Below are 17706 nucleotides of genomic sequence, written 5' to 3' on the forward strand. Positions count from 1 at the left end.
TTATTATACATCATTTTAAAGAGAAAGCTTTGAGCTTTAATTTAAAATAAGTTTCATTCCTTAATTTCAATAAATACGGCTTCCAGGAATTTTTAAATTAGCATCTTTTTTGACACTTTTAGGTTATACGAAAATGTAAGTTTTATTTCAACATTTTTTTTCTCTATATTTTTCCAATCCAACCCAACAATTATTATACATCATTTTAAAGAGAAAGCTTTGAGCTTTAATTTAAAATAAGTTTCATTCCTTAACTTCAATAAATACGGCTTCCAGGAATTTTTAAATTAGCATCTTTTTTGACACTTTTAGGTTATACGAAAATGTAAGTTTTATTTCAACATTTTTTTTCTCTATATTTTTCCAATCCAACCCAACAATTATTATACATCATTTTAAAGAGAAAGCTTTGAGCTTTAATTTAAAATAAGTTTCATTCCTTAATTTCAATAAATACGGCTTCCAGGAATTTTTAAATTAGCATCTTTTTTGGCACTTTTAGGTTATACGAAAATGTAAGTTTTGTTTCAAAATTTTTTTTCTCTATATTTTTCCAATCCAACCCAACAATTATTATACATCATTTTAAAGAGAAAGCTTTAAGCTTTAATTTAAAATAAGTTTCATTCCTTAACTTCAATAAATACGGCTTCCATTAATTTTTAAATTAGCATCTTTTTTGACACTTTTAGGTTATACGAAAATGTACGTTTTATTTCAACATTTTTTTTCTCTATATTTTTCCAATCCAACCCATCAATTATTATACATCATTTTAAAGAGAAAGCTTTGAGCTTTAATTTAAAATAAGTTTAATTCCTTAATTTCAATAAATACGGCTTCCAGGAATTTTTAAATTAGCATCTTTTTTGACACTTTTAGGTTATACGAAAATGTAAGTTTTATTTCAACATTTTTTTTCTCTATATTTTTCCAATCCAACCCAACAATTATTATACATCATTTTAAAGGGAAAGCTTTGAGCTTTAATTTAAAATAAGTGTCATTCCTTAATTTCAATAAATACGGCTTCCAGGAATTTTTAAATTAGCATCTTTTTTGACACTTTTAGGTTATACGAAAATGTAAGTTTTATTTCAACATTTTTTTTCTCTATGTTTTTCCAATCCAACCCAACAATTATTATACATCATTTTAAAGAGAAAGCTTTGAGCTTTAATATAGAATAAGTCTCATTCCTTAATTTCAATAAATACGGCTTCCAGAAATTTTTAAATTAGCATCGAAATTAGCTATCGATTAAAAAAAAATCATCGATTTTTAGGCCACAATGCTATTCTTGATATATAAAACATGTTTTTGGGGCCAAAATCAAAAATATACTTATAGTAAACAAAATAGAAATGTTTTCTTTTCTTTATAAACTGTCCTTGTCATTCTTCTAAATATTTCGTAAATATTTTCAAGGCAGTTTATATGTATTAGGATGCAGTAAACAACGTTAAAATAAACGGTTTTTTTCCTATTCTCCCTAAGATTTTATTTTTAAAACGGATGCGATACCTAAACATCTCGATTTACCTCCGGAGCCGGCCGTTTAATGTTTCCTGCTTTCGAGATAGGTGTTAACGTCGTTCTACAATCGATTTTCCTTTTACAAGTGATATCGGATTAAGTCGTATTTACGATTTCGAACAAGAGGTGAACATGAAATTTCAATGGAAGAATTAAATTCATTTTTAAATACCTACTTTAGGTACGTGATTTTTTGAATACGATAGAATCTCGTTAAAATCTTCTTTAAGATTTAATTGGTGATTAAAAAGTTTAGTGATAAATTTTTGTTAACATTTTTTTTACAAAAATGGTTTTATGTAATTAAATGGGTTAACATAACTGAAGGGTTAATATAATTAAAGGGTTAACATTTCTCTTTGGCAACTGTGTAGTAAGAGACAAAAATCGAACTGGGCAACGCGTTGCTGCTGCTGCTGGGTTGTTTGGTGGGATACCTGTAGAGTTCTGCACTAAAAAGGGGGGACAACCAACCAGGTATGAAACAGTCGTATTCGAGACGTCGAAAAGGCAACGTCGCGATATCGCTGATTTCACAACCGCCGAGACGCCGATCATTGTAAAATCGCTATTTTTCGTTTTTATCCGCATTGAAATTTATTAACGAGATTCGATCCGAATAAATCGAATTTAATTTTGACTTGTCTAAGTTTGCATAGAATTGTATCGTTTATTTTTTTTGGTGTTGTATGTGTGTTGGTAGGGTACCGAGGGGCCTTTAACCGGCTGCGAAGAGGTAACGGTGCCATCGGTTTCCAAGTTCTTTTTGCGTTTAACTTTTTTTTCGACTATTTCGTCCCATGGAAGAAGAATAACGAGTCCAAATTTGGCGATATGCATAAAGAAAGGTTAGTGCAAAAAAATATTTGTCAAGGTTGGTTAAGAACAAAAGAGTTTTCATATTTTAAATGTTAAAAATAGTATTTCTTGAGATAATGTTAAAAGTTTTGTAGGAAAAGTTTCTCTTTTTTTTTTTTTGGGGAAATAGAAAAAGTTGTAAATCCTTCGGGAATCGGCTATTGGTATTCCAGCTGGGATTACGACGCAACTTCGAACTCGTAAAAGAGTTAAGAGGTTTTTATTTAGTGGAGGTTATACTCAATCCTTATAATACTTCTCTTCTAATCCAATTTTGTAACCTCGATCTAATTCAATTTAATTTTTAACTTTTACTACTTTGGGATTGAGATCACACCATAAAATTATGATGATTTTTTGAAAATTAATATTAATCCCCTAAAAAAGCTTTATGCTGCAAAATATTTAATGTCCAGAAAACCTCCCATAAATCTTGGAAAAGACAAACTTTTCTAACACTTCACTTTACTAGGAAGTGCAATTAATGTTGTTGCATATCTAATTCTTTTTTTGATCAGCATTCGGATAGTTACAGAAAAACTCAAAAAATCATTAAAACTGATTCACTTCAATATCAGTGTTTGGAGAATATGCTTATTTATTGGCGTTTATCTATTTAGTGGAAGTAGGAAGAGAGTCTTCACTTGTCGAGATGATTTAATATTGAGCTGACGCAAAAACAAGTTTGATCAATAATTCATTTTTCGATTATTTTAAATCTAGCTGGATTAACGCGGATGCCCACCAACATGTTATAACATGAATATCCGTAATACTTTACTGGAAATACTCAATACAAAGAAGTATAAAAAAATGAATAAAACAAGTTCTGCTAGAAGATATATTCTGCTTTAGCTCTTAGATGATATTGTGTTAATGATGATCATAACACTACGTTGATTTGCTTAATAATGTTGCTGCAGCAATAATATACAGGGTGTTTCGGGGAATAAATGTAACCTAGTATACTAGAGTGAAAATGATGACAATTCATGTAAAAAAAATTAGTAAAAGTCCTCAAATTGCAAAGATACAGGCCATCAAAGTTAGGAAATTTTTACACATTTTTCTAAATATCTTAAACACTATTTATGGTAAAGCGTTGAAATTTGGTACAGTGTAAACTAATATCACGTAAAATCATTAGGCAATTTTTGAGTTGGATCGGTACGCGGGAGCAGTGCTATACAGGCTGTTCCTAAACTTTGTTTGCTCAGAACTTTTTTATTCTATCATAACCCTACATTTATTTTTGCAGTTTCTAATAGTAAATTTAGTTTAGAATCTTTTATAACTCTTAGAGAATATTGATAAAAACCACCGTTTTCTTATTAAATGCAAAAATGTTAGGCTCCGAATTCAAGAACACAAAAAAAAGAAATAAATAAATAATCTGAATTGGCAATGACAAGTGAAAATGGAACTGAGCTGTCATAACGACTCATAACTATTATGTATGCAACATGTCCATGTATAGATTTAGCTAAATCTCATTTTTAATTTGTTTTAGTTGGTTTAATAAAAAAATTCGAAAACAATAAATTAAAAATCAACAAAAAATAAACAAAAAAACGACAACACTAACAGGAATAATAAAAACATACATAAAATAACAACACAAGTAATAAAAAATACTAAAGGAAATGTTCAAAAACTTAGATTTCTTTTTTTTAGTGCTATTAATGAAATCGGAACCCAACATTTTTGCATTTAACGCGAAAACGGTGACTTTTATCAATATTATCTAAGAGTAATAAAAGTTTCTAAACTAAATTTGCTATTAGAAACTGCAAACATAAATGTACGGTTATGATAGAATAAAAAAGTTCTGAACAAACAAACTTTAGGAACACCCTGTATAGCATTGGTCCCGATGACCGATCCAATTCATAAATTGTCTAACGATTTTACATGACATTGATTTACACTGTACCAAATTTCAACGCTTTACTGTAAATAGTGTTTAAGATACTTGGAAAAATGTGTTAAAATTTCCTAACTTTGATGGCCTGTATCGTCGAAATTTGAAGACTTTTACTAATTTTTTTTACATGAATCGTCAATAAATTCGTAAATTTGTTCCCCGAGTCACCGAAACACCCTGTATATGATGTCTCTTAAGAGTCTATAATAATAATAATACGAATATTTCTAGTTCTAGCTCCAGTGTTAATTCTAGTTTTGCACTACGTCTTCCAGTGTAGATCATTTCTGAGCGAGAGGTATTTTTGTATTTATGCATGATATATTATGTCACTTTCTGTGGTGGCGATTTTCATTTCTACATGATACTGGTTTTAAACTTGGCGCAGGTATTTAGCAAAAATTGACATAGTACAGGGTGGTTCAAATTCGATGTCCGAATAGGCTAACTCGAAAACTATAAGAGTTAGAAGAAAAGTAGCTGACATGTCATGATCTCGTTTTTCGAGAAACTGCTAATGCCGAAAACCTCATAGCGCTATCGTCTTTTGTTTTTCCCCTAGAGGCCAAAATTGAAAATATCGTAAAACTTGCAAATGTAATTATCTTGGTTATTATTATAGGTGGAGTATTATAACTAAGACATTATATGGACACTTTTTTACAGAGAATTTGATGACGTAGTCAAAAAAAAATTTTCTGGTTTAGATTTTGAGATATCATCACAAATTTCGTTTTTTTAAATGGAAACAACCACTGATTATTCGCTTAATAAATTCGTTATTTTTTTCTGATTACAAAAATATAGGGTTTGACCGGTTTATTTCTTATTGTTTTAGAATAAAACTAAAAATAAACTTTTCTTTTAGTGTCGTCCAAGAAATTAAATTTACAGTTTCCTGTAAATTACTGTTCTATAACTAAAAATTAAAAAAAACATATTTCTGATATTTGAAACAAATATATTTGTTGAACTATTTAATTTATCTATGTTTTACACAAAAGTTGGAATAGATTGCATTATTTCACATTTTTTATTACGATTTAATATTATTTTTAAATGACTTAATAAATTATCGATAGATGGCATGTTTTTTTTTAATTCAAATAAACATAGCAACATTTGTTTGTATTAAAAAATTTTCTGAAGTGTCACTTTAAAAATCCTGTTTTTAAGATCAATTTTGAAAAGTTTGACATGTTAGAATTACATATTAAAAAATTATTTGTTTTTAAATACCAGAAGTTATCTTAGTATTTAATTGTTAACTTTTTAGATTTTACCTACCGCCCCGTAACTTACAGGAAACTGTAAATTTAATTTCCTCGACGACACTAGATGGAAATTCTACAAAAAAAGTTTATTTTTAGCTTTATTCTAAAACAATAAGAAATAGACCTGTCGAATCCTATATTTTTGTAATCAGAAAAAAATAACGAATTTAATAAGCGAATAATCAGTGGTTGTTTCCATTTAAAAAAACGAAAATTCTCATGATATCTCAAAATCTAAAACCGATAACTTTTTTTTGACTACGTCATGAAATTCTCTGTAAAAAAGTGTCCATATAATGTCGTAGTTATAATACTCCACCTATAATAATAACCAAGATAATTGCACTTATTAGTTTTACGATATTTTCAATTTTGGCCTCTAGCGGAAAAACAAAAGACGATAGCGCTATGAGGTTTTCGGCATTAGCAGTTTCTCGAAAAACGAGATCATGACATGTAAGCTACTTTTTTTCTAACTCTTATAGTTTCTGAGTTAGCCTATTCGGACATCGAATTTGAACCACCCTGTACAAGTCACTTGTATTGAGAAACATGCTTTGGCATCACAACAGACTTTGACATAACAGGCAAATTACTACATTCTGTGTTTCAAGTATGCTTTAGTATGTGTAAATCAGTTTTTTAGGCACATGATATTAATTGCAGTGTTTCTGCCGCAAGCGACTTGAGTCGAGATTGCTTGCAAAATTAAATCGAGTCAAAATGTTTTAATCTCAGTTTTGAGTTTTGCCGAGATCGCTTAATATAGCGATTTCACTATTTTTCTAGAACCTCGGCCACAAGCGACCTTGACTTAATCAAAAGAATTCAAATTCTTTTCATTTGTAAACCTAAAAAATAAATAATACATTTTATTATTAACTTTATAACTTTAAAAGTAATATTTTTTTAAATAGAATGATATAAAAACGTAACATAACAGAATAATAGCAGATATGCACACAGTTATGCGTGTATTTTAACGGTAAATTGTTATTATTATGTAATGTTGCTGTTGTGTCCGTGCCATTCACCCATTTTCTCGCGGAGTAAACGGTTTTTCCATTAAATTTTTTTTTCTCGTTCGTTTTCTATCATTTTCTCAGCTTAGGAGAGCTTCTTGTTCGATTTACAAACGGTACGGATTGTAAGTATAAACGGGGCATTAGCCAACGCGCGTATAAGGAATAGAAAGTCGAACTGGAAAGTCCGTGATGTAAACGCATTAAAAGGCCGTGTAGCAGAGGACTTGAAAGATAAAATATGATTTTGCAAAAAAAAACGATGTGTTAAGAGTTTCTGGGACAATTTAACTTATGTGATATTCAAAAATTATTTAATTTTTTTAAATGGAGATAATTATTTTCGGGTGCAAAAATGTTAATTTTGTAGCTGCTTGAATTTTGAAGGGTTTAAAGCGAGAGTGGAGTCTCTCTACAGGATTGCACCTATTAAAGTAATTGTTTCCCTGAAATTTGCATTTCAAAACGGAGAGCGTGTTAGTTGCGAACCAGATTTTGCTAAATTAAACTTCCAGGCGCGTTTTAAAAGGGAAGCTAATTGGAACGTGATTTTCGTGGTGCTTTTAAGAACATAATCCGAAAATAAAAAGAAGAGTGAATAGAAAAAAGTGGACAACGCGTTTGAAATGGTATAGAGGCCGTCAAAACGTGACGGTTTACGTTACTTGTGGTGGTTCTTGTTCGGGAAACAATGGATCGAGCGGATGTTCGCCACACTGCGGGTATTCGTGTTTCCTGTTTTGTCTGGTTGAGTGCCATATGGCGAGCGGACATTTTATATACAACGTATTCTCTTTAATTAAGTAAATTAATACAGTTTTTAAAACATAATAAACTATTTAAACTCGTTTACTATAATTCCCTAAAGGTGGTTTCGAATTAAACCCAACATGGAACATGTTAAAAGATGCAAGAACAACCCACCCACGCAAACTACGCTTTTGGGGGGCTATAAGGGAAAGTTTCGCTTGAACGTTGCGACGAAATCGAACGGTTTTGTATTTTTGCATCGTCAGTATGTAAATGGAACGGTGCTCAAAAGAAAAAAAGGTATAATAAATAAAAAGAGTTCTTTTGCATGTCCATTTCTGGCGAAACGCAGAAAGTGGCACCTAAAATGGCGACGGATGAAGTTATCAATAATCCGAACGTTCCACTTTCCGTTCTGAACCGACCTCCTTGTTACGTAATTGCCTTTTGCTCCACATAAACCAGTCTTGTGAGTTTAGGATCAAACTCAAACAGTAAATCAAAATGTATAATTTAAAGTTTAAAAATTACTACATGTAATTTACTTAATTTTCGATTTGAATAGTATAATTTCGAGTTGAATATTCATTATGGATGCGTTGGGTTTCGGGTTGTGAATGCAAATTTGAGTTTTAAATTAATCGTTTTAGGTGGTTTCGAAAAGGTAAAAACGATATTTGATGGTTAACGTTAATGTAAGGGGTGCACGTGCAACGAAATTCTATAGTAGGTGGAATATTAGCGGACGTGCGAACCTTAATTAGTTGACCGGTGCAGTTTCCAGTTCGCCAATTAAAACCTTGTTCGTTTTCATTGTAAACGTATGCGCGTTGCTGATGGAATTAATTAATTATTTACGAATTTGTGCTGGATGAATGTTGATTAAGCCGAAGATCAATAAATTAAAAAAAATATTAAACTAAAACTAGAAACTTTCCGGTCAGCTAAGTTGTTGTTGTCAAATCAGGATGGAAAAGGTTTCGTTGAGTTAACTAGCATCTTCCATGTATGGCTGAGTTCCCATGCAGCTCTGTATTTATGTTATTCCCATGTCGATGAATCTCTATCAATCGCCTATTCTCTGGAAATAATGTCCGGTCCTTGCTAATGCTTTGGTTTTGTCGAACTCTATGGTGTGTCCTCCTTTGTGTTAATACTCTGCGACTTCAGATTGTTGGATTTTATTCAGCCGAACATCCCTCTCATGTTCCTTGATCCCGCAACTGCTCCCTTTCATGGGGTTAGTTTGTCTTTAGCTATTGAGACATCTCGCAATTCGCAATTCACACCTGAAACATAAGGAAGGCAGATAAAACCGGCTGATGTAGTACTTACAAAGTCCTCCCCCTATTTGCGTGGTTTGGTGGCTTCTTAGATATCCCTCATCGTATAGCCGTTTTTCTACAGTACTTTCTTTATCACGGACCTCTTCTGTTGTGGATGATGCCGGGATGAAGCCTCCAGGTACCTATTCCTATGTATCTTCTTTCGATATACTCCCAGTTTCATGTGAACAACACATCCAGAAATGGCAACTGTTTTGCAGCTTCTGGAAAAGAAACTTGTCTGATAAAAAAACAAATCTGATAGAGGTCCGACGCATCACAATTAATATCATATCTTTATTTTATTTATTTATTTATTTATTTATTGACGCATAATATAATATAAGTATATCCATAATATAACAAAAGAAAATTTGTATACATATTAAAAAAAACAAATAAACAACAAGAAAAAAGAAAAAATGTGCGCCAAATGGAGATACCTCAGAACAGTGAAGAACACTCTGTTCTTCCGGCACCCCATAAAAAAAAATCTATCAACTAACTAAACTAAGTAACTACTAACTAATGGTAAAAATAATAAACTTTAGTAATCAACAGTAATCAACTATTACAGTGCAAGCATTACGAAAAACCAGCAATCATAACATAGTGTGTATGGAGTCTCGGAGAAAAAAAAACAACTGCGCGACCTAATCATTTATTACAGGTCAGAAAGAGCCCTTTGATTTTCTTCTTGAAGGAGATACCACCAAGGTGCTGGAATTCAGGAGGAACAGAATTATAATAGGAAACAATGGTGTAAGAAAACGACCTCTTAAACAGTTCAAGCCTGTGACGCAGTATTGCCAGGTAATCTTTTTTACGTATATTAACGTTGTGAACGTCAGTTCGGAAACGAATTCTTTCATACAAGTACTGTGGTACCCTCTTATTCAGCACATGGCGGTAGAAAACAAGGGCATGCAACCTACGACGTGCAGCCATACGCAGCCAACCGATATAAACATGAGATATTCGATCGCGATTTCTCAAACCAGAAATGAATCCAATACAAGAGTTTTGTAGCTTCTGGATACGGTATTTGTCACGACCCTTGAGACAAGGTCCGTAAACGACATCGCAATAATTAAGATTAGACAAAACAAGTGTTTCACAGAGCAATATTTTTATTCGTTTATTAAGTAGGAAACGGTGTTCATAAAGAGATTTAAGAGCACAGTACGACCACCGCATCATCGAACTAACATGCTGCGTAAAACGAAGTTCGGAATCCAGTATGACACCCAAATTTTTTGCTTCACTTGAAATATTCAATGGACTATTTTTAACAAAAATCTGTATATTATTTTTTATTCTATTCCTGCACGCTTTACTCCCGAACAATAATAACTTACTCTTATCGGGGTTAATACATTACATTACATTACATAGAATACATATCGGGTAGGCGGACCAACCAACCTTGCACCGCGACCCTAAGGATCTATTGTACCCCGATAGATATCATTATCAAATTTCACCGTGCAGTCCAATGCTCTTAACGAACATTAATACCTTGCTCGGCGAAAGGTCATTCAGATCTTTTGAGGAGATAAACTGCGACCCAAAAATCGAGAATCTGATACGGCTAACGGCAGGGCAGTGGCATAAACCATGCTCAACCGTCTCTGCTTCCTCCGCACATAGTCAGCATTCAACATCGTCGGCTAAACCCAACAAGTTGAGGTGTGCTTTTAATCGGCAGTGCCCAGTAAAAACACCCATTAGAACTTTTATGCTACTACGGGCAAGTCCCAAAATATTCCCGGGTTTGACAGTGGCGATGTTAATAAACACCTTAGCATGTCTCATTCCAGGAGAACTGGTCCACAGTAGGCGAAGTCTCTCTTCAGCCCACAGTCCAATCCTATAATTCGCCATCGCAAATGATACACCAACTGCTGGTTCCGGTCCCACAAACGCTTCAGCGCTGCCATCTCGTGCTAGCTTATCTGCCGCTTCATTGCCAGCAACACCAGAGTGACCCGGGACCCAGATCAGAGAGACTCTGTTATCACAACTCAGTGTGTTTAATGTTCTCTTACAATCATTAAGCAGAGCCGACACCGTTTTCACGGCTTGCAGCGGCTGGAGAGCGGCTTGACTGTCTGAGAAAATTCGTACTGTCATGTTCTTCACCCCTCTTTCAAGAAGGATTTTAGCCCCCATGTCAATAGCAAATACTTCCGCCTGGATTACAGTACAGTACGTACCCAGGCTGTAGGCTTGCTTAATTCGAGGTGTCTGGCAGTATACTCCTGCTCCTACCCCTTCAGGCGTTTTTGATCCATCTGTGTACAAGCAAATGTCTGCCCGAACCAGAGAATTTTCATTTTCGATCCAGGACTGCCGCTCAGGCAGTACAATCTGGTATCGAGCATTAATCACTGATAGTGATACCGCCAAATCTGACGGCATTGATAGCATAGTATCAGTGCTTATAATGTCTTCCGCAGCCCATTGGTAGGACATGTCGGAACAGTTTTGAGCATATTGCTTAAATCTGTAAATGGTTGTTCTAGCCACTTTCTCTATATGCAAATGCAGAGGAGATAGGCCAAGCAGAACCTCCATTGCTAGAGTTGGCGTTGTGCCTATCGCACCAGAGATTGCCAATCCAGCTACTCGTTGAATTCGTGAAAGTTTACTGATAGCTGAAGTCTGTCGGACTTTCCTATACCAGGCTGCTGCTCCGTATGTGATCATAGGTCTAACCACAGTCACATAGAGCCAGTACAGTCTTTCAGGGGTAAGACCCCAACTTTTTCCACAAAGACTGCGACAAGTCCACAAGGATAGTCTAACTTTGTGCAAAAGTCCCTGCAAATGTCCATTCCATGACAGGGTTTTGTCTAGGATTACTCCTAGATATTTGACTTCCTTTGAGAAAGGAATTTCTTCACCTTGGATAGTTGGGCGGATTAGTCCATCCAACTTTCGCTTCCTGGTGAAGGGCACAACAATTGTCTTTTGCGGGTTTATTGAGAGGTTCTCTCCCTTACACCAAGCGCAAATGGTATCTAGGGTCACCTGGAGGACTTTAGATATCCTCGGCAAACAGGTTCCTTTGACCATAACGACAATGTCATCAGCATAAGCTTGTATTTCCACACCAACGGCTTCGACTATCGCAATCAGATCGTCAACTAGGAGGGTCCACAGCAGGGGAGATAACACCCCTCCCTGCGGGCAGCCACCTCCCGGCCTGAAGCGTATCGTATCACCGTGGAGTGAAGTAGAAACTATTCTACTATCTAGCATATTGCGGATCCAACCCGCTATAGTTGCTTCCACTCCCCTGTCAAGAGCAGCTCTTTCAAGAGATTGTGGTATTGCGTTGTTGAACGCTCCCTCTATATCCAGAAACGCACAAACCAAGATTTCTTTATCCTGCAGCGTCCTGGATACTCTACCAACTAAGTTGTGTAGAGCCAATTCTGCTGATTTTCCCGCTTGATAAACATACTGGTGGCGACTCAGTGGACCAGATACCAATGGCACCGTACGGATATACCGTTCCAGAACTTTTTCAAGGGTTTTCAGCAGAAATGACGTTAGGCTGATGGGTCGAAAGGCATTAGGAGTAGGGACCGAACGGCCCGCTTTGGGTATGTAAGATACCCGTACCTTAGTCCATTCTGCCGGCACATATTTCCAGGCGACACTCGCTCTGAAAATTTTTACCAAAATTGGCAACAACAAAGACCTCCCCTGCTGTAACAAAGCAGGAAAGATATTGTCTTCTCCAGGCGATTTGAACGGCTTAAACCTTTGAATTGCCTGGTCCACGGATGTGTAAGTGACGACTTTTCTAGCCACACTCCAATCCGTATTTGAGGGGCGCTTTGCCTTGCAGGAATAGCCCGCTGTGGCATTATCGGCCCTCATCATCAGGCTTCCTGGGAAGTGAGTCTGCATGAGAAGCTCCAACGAGGCTCTGCTAGAGTCCGTAAAACTACCGTCAGGCCGCCTAAGTGAGCCCAGGGGTAGTGCCGGATCTCTAGCGAGAATCTTGTGAATTCTTGCACTGCTGGGTGTGTCTTTCACTCCCTCACAGAACCTCCTCCAAGACTCTCTTTTTGCCTTACGTATGTTTTTGGTGTAATTCGTTAGAGCTAGTTTATATTTCTCCCATTCACCTAATGTCTTGGCCCGGTTGAAAAGCTTTCGGACCTCTTGTCTTTCGGAGCTAAGAGATTCGTTCCACCAGGGGGTTAATAACTAAATTATGCCTTTCTGAAAGGCTAACTAGTGCATCCAGGTCCTGGTTAATATGTCTTTGCGCAACAGCAAGATCTTTTTCATTAAAAGAGGAATAAATCTGAGTGTCATCAGCATAAGCATGATACTTACAATGACGCAGACAGTCGTATAACCTGCATGTATACAAAATGGGACCCAACACAGAGCCCTGAGGTACACCGGATACGACTTCAGTGGGTCTAGATCTGTTTCCATGTATCATGACACTTTGTACCTACCCGCCAGATAGTCAGCGAACAACGATATCGCACCACACCCAAGGCCTATGTAGTGCAAAATACTCAACAACAATGAATGATTAATAGTATCAAAGGCCTTGGAGTAGTCCAACATAACAAGCGCCGACATCTTCCCCTCAGACAACAAGTCATCAGTGATATTCAAAAGCGCTCCACAGCAGCCATGACGAGGTCTAAACCCAGATTGGAATTCAGGCAAAATATTACACGCATTCAGATAATGTCTAAGTTGTTTTGCTAAAATTTTTTCAAATGCCTTCGAAAGCACCGGCAAAATAGTAATCGGTCTTAAATCCGACACCGCATTAGGCCGCGTTTATATTGACGAGCGATTAGCGATGAGCGTTGTATTTAAAAATTCAAGTACCTGCAAATGCAACAGTGCTGTGTATATTAAACCAATGCGATGAGCGGTAACGCTAAGCGGTGGATGTGCGTTACATTTGCATTCAAAACGACGTATTGAGGTTATGTGACTATTTGTTTTGAAGTTTTTCGCAAAAATGTGTTCAAAAGCAAAATTTTCGAATAGTTGTCGTGAAATATTAATTTCGGAAGTGCAAACAAAACCGGTACTATGGAATGATCAACACCCAGATTACAAAAAACGAAATACTTCAGATAATTAAAATAGCGAGAACCACTTCCTGGTGGGCATTTTATTTGGCAGTGCTTGCCGTCAATTGACCCTACGCAATTTGGAAACTTCCAACATCTGTAGTATCCTTCTGCTACAGTTTGTAATTGCTCTTGACTAGGAACTGGCATGAATTCGTCAACAAATTCATTCCATATTATTTCACATGTTTCATGAACAATTTTGCTAACGGTACAAACTGCCATTCTCAGAGTTGTTGCTAAATTTCGGAATGAGAGTCCTGTAGACAAGAACCTGAAATATCATAACAACTAATTAAATACAAATTCTTTCCAGGACGAGCTGCAAAGGGGAAGTGGAAAAATTTAAAAGATAAGTTTCGGGTTGAACTGCATAAAATTCCGAAAAAACGCTCCGGCTCAGAAAATGACAATTATAAGTCAAAATGGCCATTTTTTGATATGATGCTATTTGTAAAAGATAGCATGCTTCCAAGTACAACAACTGGCAACCTCTCGAAGGAACCCGAGAACACCGATAGTGAGGATTAAGAACAAACTGCAGAAAACGTTAATAATGAAGAGTCAGATACCATACAACATGAACCTTCATCACCATCAACTAGCTCTTCACGTCCTTCATCTTGTACAACGCAAAGAAAGACATTCGCAACACCAACATGTCGTAATAAGAAAAGACCTGCACAAAACGAAATCGACAGACATTACTTGGAATTAGAGCAAAAGAAACTAGATTTATTAGAGCAGGAATTTAAGAAAGATGTTGATATGACAGGTAACCCCGATTATCATTTTTTAATGAGTCTGCTGCCCTATTTTACGGACATGGACTGTTTAGAAAAATTGGAAGTGCGAGCAAAAATACAAGAAGTTATCACCGAGGCCGTGCGACGCAAACAAAACACTATGCAGTCTATTCAACGTCAAGAAAATTACACAAATCTTCAACTTTACGGAAATGAAAACTTCGATTAAGTACGATCCCAGCCTAGATTACATACAAACTCTGGCGAAAATTTAACAGTGGGAAAAGTTATTCAATATCAACCAATTAGTCAATGTGACGAAAATTATAGCATGTTTCGGCTTGACCCGTGAAAATATAACAATAGAAGATTCTGGGTCTGCAGAATTACTCTATACATCTAATTTTATGCAATAAATATTAGTGTACTTGTCACTATTTTTGTGTACCTACCACAGCAAACGCACTGACTTCGGTAGCATGTTTGCCATGGTACTGATACTAAATAAGCTGTGCTACGACTCTGCTTAATATACACACTTCATCGTTATAACGCTCAACGTTCATCGCTCACCGCTCAACGCTCATCGTTAATCGCTCGCCAATATAAACGCGGCCTTAGGATTACTTGCTTTAGCGATGGGTAAAATGATCGACTCTTTCCAGCAAGATGGAAAAACATGTTCAGTTATACAAAAATTAAAAATGTGTCTGATGAAATGTATGATCAAGGGAGAACATATGTTTATCATAGATATAGAAAGCTTGTCAGCTCCCTGAGCATTGGAAGAAATAGCGCTTAAGGCATCTCCTACCTCCTCCTCCGTCACCGCAGTAAACTCAAACACATCCACAGAATCTTTAACATTGTTACTATAAAAATTTAAAAGGTCTACATCTGGCAACCCGTCACTTATATTATCTTTATCATTATGGACATTTAAAATTTCTAACCTTGAACTGTCAAAACAATTTGAACGAATCTTATATATAGAAACTAAGTATAAAAGGAAATCGTTAAAAAATATGTGGGAAATTAATCGAGTATAAATCGTAATTAGCTAATCGTTGGTCGATTACCTCTTGCGTCAGAGTGTGGTACGCGTTGTTGGACGAACAACAACGATTTCCTTACAATCGCCGTGGCTGCTCGTAATGCGAACTCAACGAACACACAGCTTCCATAAATTTACGATAATTGGCGAGCCACAAGCGATAAAATAACGATGTTCCGCTTGGTAAGAAACAAGGGGGGGCAATTACAAGTTTAAAACCTCCCCATGTTTATCTTATTTGTCATAAAAAAGTAAAATTGTTGTTGTTGTTAAAATGAAAACAAAAAGGAAATTTCTCGGTCTGATTTGTAAACTATTGTCGTTTTGTCTGTGCGATATTTCGAAACACCAGGCGCCAAGACTCCTTTCACCAAGGAGTCCCAATAAACCTCGTCTGGCGACTCTTAACTTATCATAATAAAATTGTACGCGAAATTAACAAAAAGATATTTTCGTTTTTAAACTGAAATTGTGGTTATCCTTTAGCTACCGTTTTACGACTTCTGGAAGGATGGTGCTTGGCTTACGGTTCTTTCTTTGGAATGACGCGCTTCTCGGCCGTGAAAGACGACGGTAAAAAGACGGTCATTACCTCGGAAAAAAAGAAGCTTTTAAGTTGTTTGAATGCGTTAAAAATCTTCTTTGCTCTTTCGCTACCATCTACGAAGTAGGTCAAAAGAAGCAACATATTTGCATATGATCTTGTGGGTCAATACAACACAATTACTCCTTAACCAGGAAGTTGACTAAAAACAAATATTACAAAAATAACCGTTTAATTATTTAGACCGTTTGTATTTCGTAATTTCTTTTTTTGTAAGAAATTAAACACAAACAAGGTCTAATCAAATATAAAACCGGTGAAACAGTTAGTTGTGTTTACGAATACAATGGAACGGTTTCGGCACTCACGATGACCTCCGGGGTCTTTCTCTCTTGTACAAATTGAAAAATCAGCTTACGGTTACGTAATAGCCGCTTATGTAACGATAAAACTAACTGGAAAAAGCTCTAAACACAAAAACGATACCGGAAAATGTTCTTACTATTTGATTGTGGGTCAACTACCTACTCGTAATCAAAGAAATCAATTTGAATGCAAATTCCTTCTCTAATCAGATGTGAAATTTAATTGGAAATCTACAACGGACTTTGTTTGTTTTGATTTTTAACAATTTTTTTTTTGTGAATACTCGTAGAAAGTCTCACCGAGGGGGTAATTAATCTCGTTGCTCACGAACGGGCGTGAAAATCGAATAGTAGCAGCTTTCCAATGAAATCGAGACGCAACAAGAGTCCGAATGATAAATATTTATTATTCCGAATTTGATTTGCACGTCGCGACTCGTTATCGATTTTCCTTTCCGAAGAGAAAATATAAAACCGCATCTACTTGGTTATTCCTCCGTTGAACACAATTTTGCAGGGGCATCGTTTATCATTTTTGAGAGGGGAAATTGAAATACGTCAGACTAAACCAAATTGGAATTTTTAAAATCTTTTTAACCGAAACAAATTTATTCTTATTTTTAATTAAGTTTAATATTTAATTACGCTCGATTGATTTTCGTTGCACATTTCTTTCAAATTTGAATTAATTATGTAATCACAAAGTGAAAGTTTTTAATATTTTTAAAGATAACTCAGAATTAACATTCAATTAACGTCAGATTAAGTGTTGATTAGCATTCGATTTAAGTTGCAATTTTGAAATTAGAAAAAAGTAAAATAAAATTGAAATAGCGAATAACATTTCTCCCCAAATATAAATTGGTAAACGTATCTACTTTTAATATTTTTAAAGATAACTCAGAATTAACATTCAATTAACGTCAGATTAAGTGTTGATTAGCATTCGATTTAAGTTAAATTTGAAACAAATATTAGAAAAAAGTAAAATAAAATTGAAATAGCGAATAACATTTCTCCCCAAATATAAATTGGTAAACGTATCTACTTTTAATATTTTTAAAGATAACTCAGAATTAACATTCAATTAACGTCAGATTAAGTGTTGATTAGCATTCGATTTAAGTTAAATTTGAAACAAATATTAGAAAAAAGTAAAATAAAATTGAAATAGCGAATAACATT

General features: G+C 35.2%; 1 protein-coding gene and 1 long non-coding RNA gene across 2 annotated transcripts in view; one reads left to right on the top strand and one right to left on the bottom strand.

Annotated features, from left to right (window-relative positions):
• The first annotated feature begins 2003 nt into the window (after positions 1 to 2003).
• Positions 2004 to 17706, top strand: part of LOC111418328 (uncharacterized) — a 30193-nt gene continuing 14490 nt past the window's right edge. Inside the window, exon 1 of the mRNA XM_023050844.2 lies at positions 2004 to 2384. Coding sequence (XP_022906612.2) covers positions 2371 to 2384 — 14 coding nt within the window. The 5' untranslated portion in view covers positions 2004 to 2370. The remainder of the gene's footprint in view (positions 2385 to 17706) is intronic.
• LOC139431573 (uncharacterized) overlaps positions 5853 to 17706 on the bottom strand; it is a 34663-nt gene continuing 22809 nt past the window's right edge. The window contains exon 2 of the long non-coding RNA XR_011641655.1: positions 5853 to 8913. This is a non-coding gene — a long non-coding RNA (uncharacterized lncRNA). The remainder of the gene's footprint in view (positions 8914 to 17706) is intronic.

Source organism: Onthophagus taurus, chromosome 10, assembly GCF_036711975.1.
Source record: "Onthophagus taurus isolate NC chromosome 10, IU_Otau_3.0, whole genome shotgun sequence".
Lineage (NCBI taxonomy): Eukaryota > Metazoa > Arthropoda > Insecta > Coleoptera > Scarabaeidae > Onthophagus > Onthophagus taurus.